The sequence below is a fragment of the Zootermopsis nevadensis genome, unplaced genomic scaffold (assembly GCF_977971745.1).
Source record: "Zootermopsis nevadensis isolate Lab colony 2312 unplaced genomic scaffold, Znev_1.0 Znev_ptg000022l, whole genome shotgun sequence".
In the NCBI taxonomy this organism is placed as follows: Eukaryota; Metazoa; Arthropoda; class Insecta; order Blattodea; family Termopsidae; genus Zootermopsis; species Zootermopsis nevadensis.
In genome coordinates, this window is record NW_028259154.1 from 11,269,096 (window position 1) to 11,282,818 (window position 13,723).

The 13,723-nt window shown below is 38.4% G+C and overlaps 2 protein-coding genes across 3 annotated transcripts; one reads left to right on the forward strand and one right to left on the reverse strand.

Moving 5' to 3' along the window:
- Window positions 1–747: 747 nt before the first annotated feature.
- LOC110837791 (transmembrane channel-like protein 7) lies at window positions 748–11,581 on the forward strand. The gene is made up of 4 exons (XM_022080320.2): window positions 748–1,562; window positions 3,760–3,897; window positions 4,861–4,961; window positions 5,040–11,581. Exons 1-4 carry the CDS (start codon window positions 1,397–1,399, stop codon window positions 6,921–6,923), a joined length of 2,289 nt encoding a protein of 762 aa, XP_021936012.2. The 5' UTR covers window positions 748–1,396; the 3' UTR covers window positions 6,924–11,581.
- LOC110837792 (ribonuclease H2 subunit C) lies at window positions 2,599–13,177 on the reverse strand. 2 transcript variants are annotated; one of them, XM_087353852.1, is made up of 3 exons: window positions 12,757–13,177; window positions 12,178–12,410; window positions 2,599–2,789 (listed from the first exon to the last, which is right to left on the reverse strand). In XM_087353852.1, the coding sequence occupies exons 1-3, from the start codon at window positions 12,914–12,916 to the stop codon at window positions 2,670–2,672; spliced, it is 513 nt and encodes a 170-aa protein (XP_087209978.1). In that variant the 5' UTR covers window positions 12,917–13,177; the 3' UTR covers window positions 2,599–2,669. The 2 variants fall into 2 exon arrangements, with proteins under 2 accessions (XP_087209978.1, XP_021936014.1); XM_022080322.2 differs by lacking the exon at window positions 2,599–2,789 and adding an exon at window positions 11,782–12,078 and having other exon boundaries at window positions 12,757–13,149.
- Window positions 13,178–13,723: the final 546 nt, after the last annotated feature.

Here is a 13,723-nt window from a genome sequence, read left to right on the forward strand (position 1 = left end):
TAGCTAGGCGTGCTATTAGTTTCTTCAGAATTACTTTGCTCCATGATGTTATTTAGTTAGTTGTTACCACCTGCAGTTATTATTAATGTCCACTAACATTAGGAGGCGATTGTGAACTGGAAAGGAACTAGGAGCATGCTGTGTGCGCTATTTCTAGACGTTTGTTTGGATGAAAAACCGCCATATTTGGTACAACGGCCGAGATTTGAAATTAGTGTGTTCTGCGCCCAAGATAATGCAACCTGCTCAGAGCTTCGTTGATATGACCAACCGGCACGATCAAAATAACAAATTAGGGAGTTAGAAATGTTTCGAGTAGGGGTCTTAATGTTTAAAATTATTTAATTAAGTTCTGCAAGTGTCAATCGAAATAATCATAGGCGCTAGCAGTCTACCTGAACTTCGTGGTTTTACTTTTCCCTTTTACGCTGAGAAAGTCACGAGAGGCGGGGTAGCTCAGTCAAAAGTGACTGACTACGGACTGGACGACCGGGGTTCGATCCCCGACAGGGGCAGAGTGTGTGTGTGTGTGTGTTTCTTCCCCCCCCCCCCCCCCCCTCCAGCCTTTGCGTCCAAACCGGCTCTGGGACCACTCAGCCTCCTGTCCAATGGGTGCCGTAGTCCTGAGAAGGGAGTAAATCGCGCCCGGGCGTGTCGCTGACCACTCAACCCCATCTAGTGCCGCGATTGAGAATGAGCAGGAGTTATACTATATCACCCCACCCCCACCAAAAGCCTATATGGCGTACAGCGTGACAGATTTGTTTTTCTATTTACGATCGCTTCCTTCCAGCATCAGTTTATTCATCTGCAATAAATCTAATGTTCTTTATGAAACGACTTTGTGTAAATCAAGGAAGAAACATCGATTGCCGACTCATTACAGTGTTGGCACAGAAACAGTACGATTATATTAAGTATATGATTGGGTATAACTGATATACGATACTGCGAACACCACAAAAACTACCCCATTCACAACAGACATTAGGAGCCATCTTTCGGCCATTTAGAATGTATCCAGGAGGCTGTGCTATTGAGCTGTGCCAGCCCGTTTGACCACTACGGAAATACGTCATTATACAACAAATTTCAGCATTTAAATTTTGTTTTGTCTCAAAAAATATGACACAATTCTGTTGGTGTGTAGTTATGTGTGACAAAAGTTTGTGAAGGCATGGTTTCGTGTTGGAGTTCACAGTTTGGAGACTACGCCCATGTACATCTGCTGACAGATGAGACATGATTCTCTTACATGGTGTTAGGTGGTTCTGTGGACACCGCTTATTTGTTTTCTGCTTTGGAAGCTACAGTTGCATCTTCTAAAGATGGTATTCCTAGGGACAGTTTCTGTTGTGCATGACTGATAAAGCTAAATTAGTCAAATAAAAGCAAGATGTCAGGAGGAGAACGAAAAAAGCGAACTTCTAGGGGTCAAGGATGGGAAGAAGCTGGGGCCGAGTTTTATCAGGAGAGTTATCCAACTGACGTGGATTTGGAAGTAATGCAGCGTGACCCATCCCGTATTGCAACTCTTTTACCAAGCATACAGTCTCGGGCAGGTATGCATATTCCAGCTCCTGGCCTATTGCATGATTGTGTTTAGCTTCACCATGTTTCTGCAATGCTAGAATGCTGAAGGGATGATTATGCCGAAATATCCATCCCATTTGACCTATGACAGGCAAGCGGGATATTAAAGTCGAGAATCAAAGTTATTATGCCATTTTGTAACATTTTGGTGGTTTGAATTGTATGTTCTAATTATTTCAAAAGAGTTGAGGTAGCTCAGTCAGTATAGTGATGTGATACTGACTGGATGACCCGGGTTCGATCCCTGACAGAGACAGATAATTTTTTTTCCTTTAGCCTCTGCCTCCAGATCCGCTCTCAGGCCCACCCAGCCTATCCAATGGGTACCTGGTGGTAAAGTGCAGCCGGGGCATGATGCTGACCACTCACCCTAGTTGATACCTACTGTGAGAAACCTAACCTAACAATGGTATTGGATGTTCTAAGTGAATCCTCATATGATAGAATGGTTAATGAATAATGAATCTGAGAGGATATCAAAGGAAGCATCCTTGGCCTAATTTAAGGTACTGTCCTGGCATTTGTTTACAGTCAGGATAGTAGGTCTCAGCAAAGCAGGAGTGTAACCTCCTCAGCAGTTAAGAGACAGAACCTATGTTTTCAGTGAAATATGAAAATAGGAACTGATACGAAGCAACTACAGTTTTGAATTAATGTCACTAAGTATCTATCTCTCCTTGTTTGCTTAACTGCCTTCTGTAATTTCCACGTTACAAGTTCCTCAAACTACTTACTGTCTCTAATTTTGGAGCAAAAGTTTCAAGCACTGAACTAGAATAATAACAACCAGTGTAGGGAAGCTGACAGATCAGTAATTTTAAAAGTAAAACTTTCACTAGCATAGATTTATCATAAGATATGTATAATAACTATTGTTATGAAATTATTTTCAACACAAAAATTATACACAGAATTAGTATATTTAGGATGTGTGTTCATAATCACGTTTGACATGCCTTGCTATGCAGGAATATCGGATATTTCCAGCAGATGGTCATGATATTGATGTTTTATATTTCCTGTGTAAAATGTGTTGTGTTGTATATTTTTTTAAAATTGTGTTACCTTGCAAAATATCAGGATACTAGAAAGAATGGCACTATCGTTGCTCTCTCCTTATTCATTGGGGCTGTCAGACTCATATATGTTTCTGGAATCAGTTTATAATTTAACTCTGTTGCTTTGGGCTGCATCATCTGCAGAAGGAAAGAGTGAAACAGAATGGTATTAAAATGTCAATGTTGTTTGTTTAAATTAATTCATTATAACTGTTATAATTTATACCGAGTTACTAATTCATATCGGTTGAAATTTAATACAGTTATTTTAACTAAAATGTGCAGAAGGATACAAGGTTCCTGTGTACCTTGTTCCTCTGCATTATATTCAAGAAAGTGATTATAAAAAGCCTTACAGTTATGAGTACATATGTGAAGATTGTTTGTTTTAATGTCAGTGTGGCACGAAGTAGTAGTTTCTGGCATCTACAAGGACCGTGTAGTGATCAGGTTTGGTGATGAGGAATTAAAAAGAATGAGGACATTGTGACATTCATACATGACAGCTAGATGGGAGAGGGTTATGCCAGAACAGGAAGAGTCGGGAGACAGGTACAAGAGAACATCACTCTATTGTAGGAATAAATTGCATCATCTGCCCTTATAATCCCACAATGAAACTGCTGACAATGTCAGTCACTCGTTACACACATAATATGACACTGCAGCAGGGACCATGGATGGATTTTATGTATGAGGATTAATATCAGCTGAAATGTGTTTCACATCAACAGCAGGTTCCATACTTAAATAAATGCAGAACAGTCAGAATTACAAATTTATTCAGAACTGCATTTCATGCAGAATTATAGAAGGAACTGGAAAGAACACAGAAAAATGAACTCTGATACAATCCTGAAACGAAATTAGAACATGTCAAGCCAGAGGAATGATTCTTAGGAAGATGTATGAAATGGAGAAAGGTTCTGTTTTTAACATTGCTTCAGAGCAAGTAGGTTTAACTGTGGGGAGGAATGGCTAAATGATGATTTGGCACCTGCTGGTATAAAATTTCATGAGTGAACTATACAGTGCACCTCAGTCTAGAAAAGACTTTGCCTGGTATCTGTATTGCTGCCTGCTTGCTACTCCTGCATTGTCTTTACAGCAACAAATAAACGTGTTCGAGGAGAAGTGAAGCCCACCCTACGTCGGCGCACATCAACGCACTCGCGGTACTCTAGCACAGCTCGACGGGCCTCCGTAGCACACGACGTACACATGGCAATGCTGCCAGATCTGTCAGGTATGTATAATTGTGAACCATAATCCACAATCTTATGATATTATGTCTCAAATTACATTTATGTACATTATGAGTGTGTGGAAAATGAACAGTTTAATCTACTGCTGAATGAAAGACTGTTTCCAAAATTATGATTATCATGTCTTGATTGTGTACTTTAATCCCCTATGTTGGCATTTAAGTGGGTACCTGTGATGCCTGGAGTGGCCATTTAAATTTGCAATGACGCCACTTTCCTAGCATTTGTTCATGTTCACGCTTATTTGTATTTATTTGTCAAAACAAAGTTATGGGATCCACAACATTCTCTTGTGTTCTGTGGTGGCTACTTGAAATATGAAAGCTGTGTTAGTTGAAAATAATCACAAATCTACTTCGGTGTTGTCCAGAGTGGATGTAATCTTGCCACAAGAGTCCGACTTCATATTCTAATGCAAGGGGTTAACTTCATGGCACAAGGAAATGTTCTTTGTTATGAAATTTTATGGTTCATTACCGTGTTCTGCAAAGTTTGTTACCAGACCCTATCCTGAGCCATGTCAGTCCAACCAATTTTTCTCGGATCCGTTTTAAAATTTTCCTCTCATCTACATCTGACTTTCGTGCATGGTATTTTCCTTTGAGATTTTCATGCCAAATTTATGTTTTATTGGGTCTCCATGTTAACCCATAAGCTTTTTGATTTAATTACCGTGATAATATTAGGTTAACGTTACAAACTGTGAAGGTTCTTGCTGCATAATTCTTTCTGGTCCTTTGTTACTTATTCTCTCTTCAATCAGTGTTCTCTTCAGTACTTTGTTTTTAACATCCTAAATTTCTGATCTTATTTCAAGATTAATCTAATTTCATGCCCATGTAAAACATTGGGTAGAATTTAGGTTTATACATTTTAATCTTCAAGTATGACATTCTGAATCCTGTAGTATTGTTTAGTAACACTTGATTTGTCATCATTTGCAGAAAACTTGTCAAATGAGGAACGGACATGGGAAGAGATCATGCAGATCAAAGCCATGCCCGTGAGCATGACACAGAAGAAGGAGATGAAGGCCAAGTTGCAGGTTTGTTGTTATGATCTTATTATCATATCTTTCATCATGTTAAAAAAACTTATGACTTACAAAGTTAATCCATTCCAGACTGCCACAAAGCTACGTCTGCAGGGCTTCGAACAGTTCAAATGGCAACGCAGAAAAGTCTGGCAGCAGATGAAGGGTCGGTGGAAAGAAACATATATAAAACTGGAACTCTGGCACTACAGTTTGAAGAATATTGAAGGCAACTTTGGAACTGGCGTTGTAGCATACTTCCTCCTCATAAAATGGCTCATGTTTCTCAACCTGCTCATATTTCTGTTTGTATTGTTGTTCATCATTGTTCCAACATTAGTTTTGGTGCCACCAGAATCACCTGAAAATACTACACTTGTTGAGGAGTGCTCAAAAAACTATTTCAATTCATCAGTAGATTCTAATTTCCTTGACTGGCTGCAGGGTACCGGGAACATGGAAAGAACAGTCATGTTCTATGGCTACTATACATACATGTCGGTAAATTCAGATGGAGGTACACACTTCTACTACAACTTGCCTCTTGCATATATTGCAGTTGCAGTAGTTTACCTCCTTGGTAGTTTGGCAGCAATGGTGAAGTCTGTAGCACGAGGCTTCAGGCAACGCCTTGTAGAAGGGGAGGGACAGTTCTACCACTACTGTAACTTGGTGTTTGGAGGTTGGGACTACTGCATACACAATGAGAAGTCTGCCACCATGAAACATAAAGCACTATACAATGAAATGAAAGCTAGTCTGGAGGCTGAGAAATTGGAAGAAGAGCGGCAGAATCGATCCCGGGACGAGATGATTAAACTGGTGATCATGCGCTGCATCATCAACCTGATTGTTTTGGTGGTGCTGTCTGGGGCGCTCACCCTGATCTACTACACATTTTATTTCTCCCAGGAAAAGCTGAACGAAGACCTCCAGAATCCAGACACAGAACTAGAACATTTGTACAGGTTCATTCTGGAATTCCTACCTTCCATCACTATAGTGGGTCTGAACCTGCTGGTGCCAAATTTGTTTGCATACCTGGCGTCATTTGAACGGTACAGCCCGCTGTTCATAGTGCAGATCACACTGCTACGGACAGTTCTGCTGCGTCTTGCCTCTCTCATCATGTTGATGTTCTCACTAAAAGACATCATCATCTGTGATGAGCCAGATGACTGCAGTTGCGAGAACCATCCAGTGTGCTGGGAGACATATGTTGGCCAGCAAGTTTACAAGCTGGTCATCTTGGACTTTGTCACTCACATTCTCATCACATTCACATTCAATTGGCCTCGGATGCTTATCGCTAAGTATTCGAAAAGCAAAGTTGCAAAGTTCATTGGCGAGCAGGAATTTGATCTGCCAAAACATGTTCTGGACGTGGTATATAGCCAGACTCTGTGCTGGCTTGGCAGCTTCTATTCCCCCATCCTGCCACTTGTAGCAGTGCTGGAGTGTTGCCTTCTTTTTCATATAAAGAAGTTTGCCTGCCTGGTGAATAGCAAGCCTTCATCTACAGTATACCGTGCATCTCGCTCCAACTCCCTTTTCATGGTGGTGCTGCTCATCTCATTCATTGTTGCAGTGCTGCCATTGGCATTTGCCATTGCCGAAATTGCCCCTTCCAAGTCCTGCGGACCTTTCCGAGGACATCTGACTGCATGGTCTGTGGTGGTAGACTCATTTGACGAACTGCCATTGTGGATCAAATCAATTTTGTTCTTCTTTGGGACAGCTGGCTTTGCAGTACCAGCATTTATTGTACTAGTCCTTTGCTTATACTACTACTATGCCCTTTCGGCAGCCAATAAACAGATGATGATGGTTCTGAAGAATCAGTTGGTGCTGGAGGGTCATGACAAACAGTTCCTGCTGAACCGACTCAGTGCATTCATCAAACAGCAACAGGAGCACCAGAAAGCTATGCGGCACATTGAAATGACCAACCATGACCTTTCCAATGCCACTTAAAATTGATCTGTTACGTGGATATTTCGGTGTAGGACTGGTGAGGGCTATGGAAGCAGCAAGAAAATGAAAACTAATATTCAGCCTGCTTATTAAGATAAATGGTAGGGCAGAAGAAATTTAAATGCAAGGCACAAGAAAAACTGTAGTTTTGCACCATTATCACTTTAGTTACTAGTGAGAGAAAACTCTAGATAATAAAACACTTGCCCATCATAATGAAGAAACAGGCCATAGTCTGTCACTCTGAAATTATCTGTCACTTTATTTGAAGGCTTACACACATTTTTGAAAAATATTTATTAAAAGTTCACCTATCAAAACATATTTTAGACACCACTATGCATTTTATGAATTTCTTTGTTACCTTGATTATTTTAGACTGGTTTCCAAACTGTAAAAGAATTTCTTGGAGCTATTCACGCTACCTGCGTGTTTGTCCGTCCCTTACCCACAACCATCAACTCTCCGGCTAAACTGTATGTGACGGTTATACCATTTGAGGTCACAAAGTACAATATTTTTAAATTCACTTTTTCCAGTGCAGTAACACTAGTGCCATTCAAGGTAAGATACCATAAATATATTTGATAAGAGGTTTGACAGAAAACACACAGCTGTTGTTAAAATAGAAAATAACAATATAGTGGGTACTCAAAAATATTTTTGATTTGATGACAACAGGTGAATCATTAGAGCTAAGCCTGTGAGGTTTGGGATGAAACGTGTATGTGTGTGTCAGAGAAACATTTTCACAGCAAGTAGATACCAGCCATTTTAAGTCATGTCTCCCACAATCTACTTGTTGAAACACTGTAAAATATGTTGTGGAAATTATGTTTAGAGTCAGTGTCCAAATACCAGAGTATGAGGCTTGCTACATGTAATGTGGGTGGAAACAAATGGGCCACATCCCATTAGACTTTTCTGTCAGTCATAGGGTTCCCACTGTCTGCAACATCTGCTTCTCAGCTATAATTTTTTTCATTTCAAATTTCCGCATAACTATCCTTTATTGAAAAACTGTATATAACTTTATAATTCCATGGCCTTCACTGTGGATTTAAAATATGAACTTGAAGATTTAATGATAGAATAAAGATAACACTAATGCAAATGAAGAAACGTTACTTACTGCACTGTAAACAGACTTGACACTATAGATGCAGCACTGGTCATTTCCCACTGATCTGTTCATATTCTTTAAATAGTTTGCATTTCTTCCTGCATTTAAAGTTAACATACACCGATAATAGATTTTTCTGTTCTCCTAGAAACTGAAGTTAAATGCATAGAAGTATCAAATGTTAATATAAAACATGACCATACCGAAACACTACAAAACCTTTCATTCTGCAAGCAGAGCAAAAGTAGTGGCATCTGGAAATTTATATCACTTTAGCTAGCTACAACACTGAAACATTAAATTGAATTTAATAATTTCAGAAGCAACAGCACCCATTTGTTTCCCACATGTAGCAAATTAGTGAAGTCTCAACTGGTGTGACTATGTGATACAGGGTAGGCATCATGACAATACCAGTGTGATACTTTATGATCTGTCTTTTAATTTGTCTGTGTGAAGACAAACATGGTGCTTATAGTGACTGGTTTGAATTCATAAGGCTTACAGCAGAAAAAGAAAAATATGATGTTTTGCCAATGAATGAAACTTTATGGTTTGAAATGTAAGCCACGTAATAATGTAACTTAACAAGCATTGGGATGAACAGGACTTCAGTGCCAATGGGACCACAACAGGGCTATAAGAGGATGTAAATGACAAAGAATATCTTCTTACTTTTGCAAAAAATGAAACCAGAAGAAACAATCATTACATGTCAACAGAGACCATTTAGTCAAGTTGTTGCATTGGTTAAATATTACTGAATGTAGTTAGTACTTTCTTTTTCAGTGTAACATTCCAAGGTACCCCTGTTTTCCAGTGCCACAATTTTATATTTATTTGGACATATCTCCATTATTGTAGGTGTCAATGAGCCAGACCGTAGCTGCTATATAAAGAAATCCAACAGAATACTGTAGAAATCACAGTAATGTCGATCATTTTTACTAAATTTTATATAAATTTAAAAGTTTTGATATTATCCTTAGCATAATTTTGATATACAGATATCGGTGTAGTCACTGCAGCATCATGAATATTTGAAGCCAAAGAATGAAAGAAGCTTGTGAAATAATTGGCTGTGAAATACTGTGCTTATTGTTAGTGGAATTGTATACATGTTGTAGTAAAGACGATGTATGTACTAGTGTAGAGTCGTGCAACACCAGTGTTGTCTCCTTGGTAGCACAGCCATCAACAGAGCCCCCATGTTTTCTCGGCTTTATGCCTCACAAAACAGGCAATTATTATTCATGTCTGACGGAGTCACATGACATTTACCCTTGTGTCTACTTCGCTGCTGGAGATGTATCTATACATTTTGTGCTGTTAGTTGTGAAAATATTTTGGTATCTTTCTTGTGTTGAATGCTCCTGTATAATGATACTTAGAATAGTGAACTAACTCTTGTGGTGTGCTGTGCTACCAGTCAAGCCATTGTAATCTTTACAGAAAATAGAAATAGTAATGTAATCTAAAGCACTCTTTATAGTTCTGCCACCTTCTTTAATGTAGCAACTTTTATCTATCACTTTCTCCGCAGATGAATGCTGAGAACAGGTTCAGAATGGCCTAGACGAGTTTAGACAGGGTTCTATGTTCATGTTGGCCTTGATTTACAATTCAGAGTTATACCAAAGAGAAGTATCCAGTAACAAGAATTGCTGACTATGGTCATGTTCATCATTCAGTTGATGACCTGACCGCCTTTTCTCTTTTGAGATTCGAACCGTGTAAGGACTTGCTTTGATACACTTACACAGAACATTTTTCTTCTTGTTACATATGTCCATTTTTGCAATGGTGCAAATGTGTCTGATAAATCAGTGGCATCTGATGTGGAAAAAGGTACATATTAGTGATTCAGAATGAGGTTCTATAGATTCGGACAAAGTGAAAATTTTGTGCATGATTGTGTCCAAATTAACTCGTTACTGAAGAACAATGAAAATGAACAGATTGAGAGTGGTAACAGTGATAAGAGATCTCAAATAGGAAAGGCATGACAAACTGTAGGGGACAAGGAATCTTTTATTGGTGAATTTGGGCTACAGGATGCAGAAAAGGACATACAAAATTTTGATAATCATTTAGCAGAGGTCAAAACAGTTTGGAAATATTTTTTCAGTAATTTGTGGATAATACAGTTATTTATAACACCCATTATACAGAATATTTATAAAATCAAAGGGGGTGTACATTCAAACCCAATATTTGTAGTGTTCTTGGAAACCAACGATAGTAAATGAAATGTATGATGTATGAAGGTATTTATGCTATGAGGATTTCTGACCTCTATTTAAACTGCACCAAGCTGTATTATTATGGTAATAAGAATTACATCGTATTCTGCAGTTATTATAGACATTGACGATGAACTTTAAGTAAACTGTAGAAATTACAGTAATTTCAGTTGAAGCATGCCTGTTCTGTGAATTAAACTTTGTGATATAGACATGGAATTTAAATCCATGTACTATTAAGCTGGTGGCTACTATTTGACCTCACCACCATTAATATCTCAATGTTAGTTATAAATTTATGATAGGAAAAATCACAGAGTCTAGTATAACCAGTGCAGTGGTAAGTATGTGATATTCTTAATATTGTTACTTTCTTTGATGGAACCATAAAGCCACTCAGTGCCATAATCCTATGGTATCTACATGTGGTTATGCATAACTAGTATTTTCCTGGAATCTGCAAAGGACCTAGGTATGTGGTAGGTTTCCAAAACTTCAGGAAATGTTCTCATCACTGTTCTCACCCCAACCCCTCATGTGTAGACTTTATAAAAGTATTAACAGCTTACAGAAAATCTGCATGAGCAAATGCAGTCTGAAGGTAGGGACTGCAGCTCGGGCAGTTGCGCGGCTGTGAAACATGGGCTGTTTCTCTGGGGGAAGAACACGTAGGTGTTTGAAGACAAATCCTCAGGAAAATGTTTCAAACTTAGATGGATAAAGTCAGTGGGGAAATGGTGGTTATTTCATAAGAAGGAAGTTAATGATCGCCTGTACTACTGTTGGTTTTGAAATCAAAATTATAATGGGGCAAACATTTAATTCAGATGTGGGAAATATCTTGGAAATCCAAGCCTCAGATTGGATGACAGTATGAAAGTGTGTCTTCAGAAAACATTGTGAATATGGCTGATGGATTTAACTTCCTTAGGATTGTGTCCAGTTTGAATGTAGTGGTGATTAACCTTTGGATAGTGTTCCCTTTTAATCAGTATGAGCATTTCATGCAAGCAAGTCCTGTGATGCACCCATGACAACAAGAAATGTATTCTGTAGTCAGATGAGAACAACATTCCATTGTTATTGCACATCACTTCCTCTATAGCTGCTTGTTATCACATCTTGTAAATACACAGCTAAAAATGTTATATAATGGATGGCAGTGGAAATGATCACCTCAGAGCTAAAAGCACTAGGAAAGGTATTTGAGATATATTGTTACTAGGTAAACTAAAGTGGTTAGTGATTAGGGCTAGTAGCCTTAAAATAAAAACAATATTCTGAGATGAGTTTGGAGTGTTGGATTCAGTGATGCATGTATGATGATCATAGTCTGAGTTTATCTGTTATCCTGGATTTGCAAAGTACCAGGAAAGGTGATGTTGACATCAATGAATGACAATATGAGGCAGAATCAGGGAAGGAAGTTATGTGGCCACTTGAAATTGGTTGTGGAAAGGATGCATGAGATATCAGACAGTACTTCTGCATGTGACTCAAATCAGATGCAATGCACAATATAATCTCATATTTCATCCACTACATGGTAACATTTCACTGTATTCACTGCAGTTTGGAGTTAAAATCTCCCTCACGAGTATTCACAATCTAATTTACTATCTTCAAAACATATTAATATTATATCCAAAACAGACTTATGATGGAAGTAAAAATCTTAAAGGTAAATTCCAGTATAATAAATCCCTGAAGTTAACACCAGACCAGAGTTACCACCATTTATGGTAAGTTCAATATCAGCTATTCAACTGGCATCTGTTGTTGAATGAAGCTGAAAAAAAAATATATAATACAATACTGATGTAACAGCATACCTTTGAGACATGGCTATGCAATCTAAATGTATGTAATGTAAACAGTTGATAATTACCACTTCAGAAACATCAATCCAATCCAAAGCTGAAAGAAGAGCATCATTTAGAGATGGAGGCTTATCCCAATTCCAATATGTAAATGATTTGAAGGTGTGTGTCACGTGAATACTCCTCTCTGCTCCTTCGGTCATTGGCTTAACAGTTTCTTGTGCAACAATGCCTCTATAGCCGTTTGGCAAAGGAACAATTTTTCCCATCAAAGGGTACCCTCGGAAAGATGAGCAGAGCACTGAAACACAAGTCGGAATTATAAGTTGATCTACCAGCACGGGACCCAAGCTACCCTATGAATTACGGCACGTCACAACCCAACTTGCAGTTCATATTTTCTACCATAAGACCTGAAAATGAAGGCCTTTTCACACCGCAGCAGTTACCAGCATGCCTGTACAATGGTACAATCTGCACAAGATATCACATACTAGACTGTGAAAGAACTTTCTCCTTGACCACATACAGACAATAATTATAAATTATGCACACTGTGCATATTATTCATACCACTGCACTTCAGTAATTACATGGATCCAGTTTATAACCAATTTCTTTTGAACAGGTAGGTTTTCTGCACATACCATCGTCATTTCCGTCTTGCTTGCTGATACATGGTTTGAAGTACTTTGAAACATTGGCTTCACCATCACTATGTATTTGACATGGCATATAATGTATGGAATTATTTATTACTCCTTCCTTTCCATCCAAACTAGCATTACGATTTATATGAATTGACATTTTACAAGGAATACTGTTTCCCGCCAACAGATTTCACATTTGTAATCGAAAAGCAATCACACGTAGCCAACATTATAAAAGAAATGAGTATCTCCAACACACTACATTACGCAGTCAAAATAGCCTAGTATGTGAGATTTCAGGTTCTCACGGCGGAGAACATGAAAATAACTTTCTGGGATGTCTTCTGTGCCGTATAGTCTGGTAATAGTCCTGATGATAAAGGCAGTAAGCACATTTGAGACGTCGGTAAACAACTGGACTACAAAAACCCAGAAATCTTCATATTACATGTGTAATTTACTCTCTCATACTTTACCTAGTAAACATAACTGAGATTCTCTTTAGTCCTAAAGATGGAGAAATTATCATCCAGATTATTGCACAGAAGACAGAATGACAGCTTCTAACAACGACGAGTTTGAATAGTCTGGAAAGTTGCACCGTTCACTCTGACTGATATTGACTTTCAGAGGAACGACTATATAAAAGAATAAGGTTTTCACGGCGAACCATATGTGGATTCAGGAAACGTTCTAGTTCCCATATTTCCTCCCAATTTATACTGAACATAGAGGTTTACATGGAACGTAATGTTTCCAGCTGTGTCAATCGTTTCCATTAAGGCGCTTAATATGTTATTTAATATAAAATTTGAATCTATAGCTGTAGAAAGAGGAAGACTAATTTTGAAGTTCCTTATCCCTTCACATTTTCTCTCCATGTCAATAGACTCTTTTGAGCACAGGAATACTACAGAGCGCAGTCTGGTGGCAAGGAAAGTTTACTGCAGTGAAGGTTGGTAGT

What these genes read in the sequence shown, in the direction of transcription:
- LOC110837791 (XM_022080320.2), top strand. Translation starts at nt 1,397, where the DNA reads ATGTCAGGAGGAGAACGAAAAAAGCGAACTTCTAGGGGTCAAGGATGG. An exon ending in AAGCATACAGTCTCGGGCAG is followed by an intron (nt 1,563 to 3,759) that starts GTATGCATATTC and finishes TTGTCTTTACAG; the next exon opens with CAACAAATAAACGTGTTCGA. An exon ending in AGATGAAGGCCAAGTTGCAG is followed by an intron (nt 4,962 to 5,039) that starts GTTTGTTGTTAT and finishes AATCCATTCCAG; the next exon opens with ACTGCCACAAAGCTACGTCT.
- LOC110837792 (XM_087353852.1), bottom strand. Translation starts at nt 12,916, where the DNA reads ATGTCAATTCATATAAATCGTAATGCTAGTTTGGATGGAAAGGAAGGA. An exon ending in GCAAGACGGAAATGACGATG is followed by an intron (nt 12,411 to 12,756) that starts GTATGTGCAGAA and finishes CTTGTGTTTCAG; the next exon opens with TGCTCTGCTCATCTTTCCGA. An exon ending in GGATTGATGTTTCTGAAGTG is followed by an intron (nt 2,790 to 12,177) that starts GTAATTATCAAC and finishes TTCCTTCTGCAG; the next exon opens with ATGATGCAGCCCAAAGCAAC.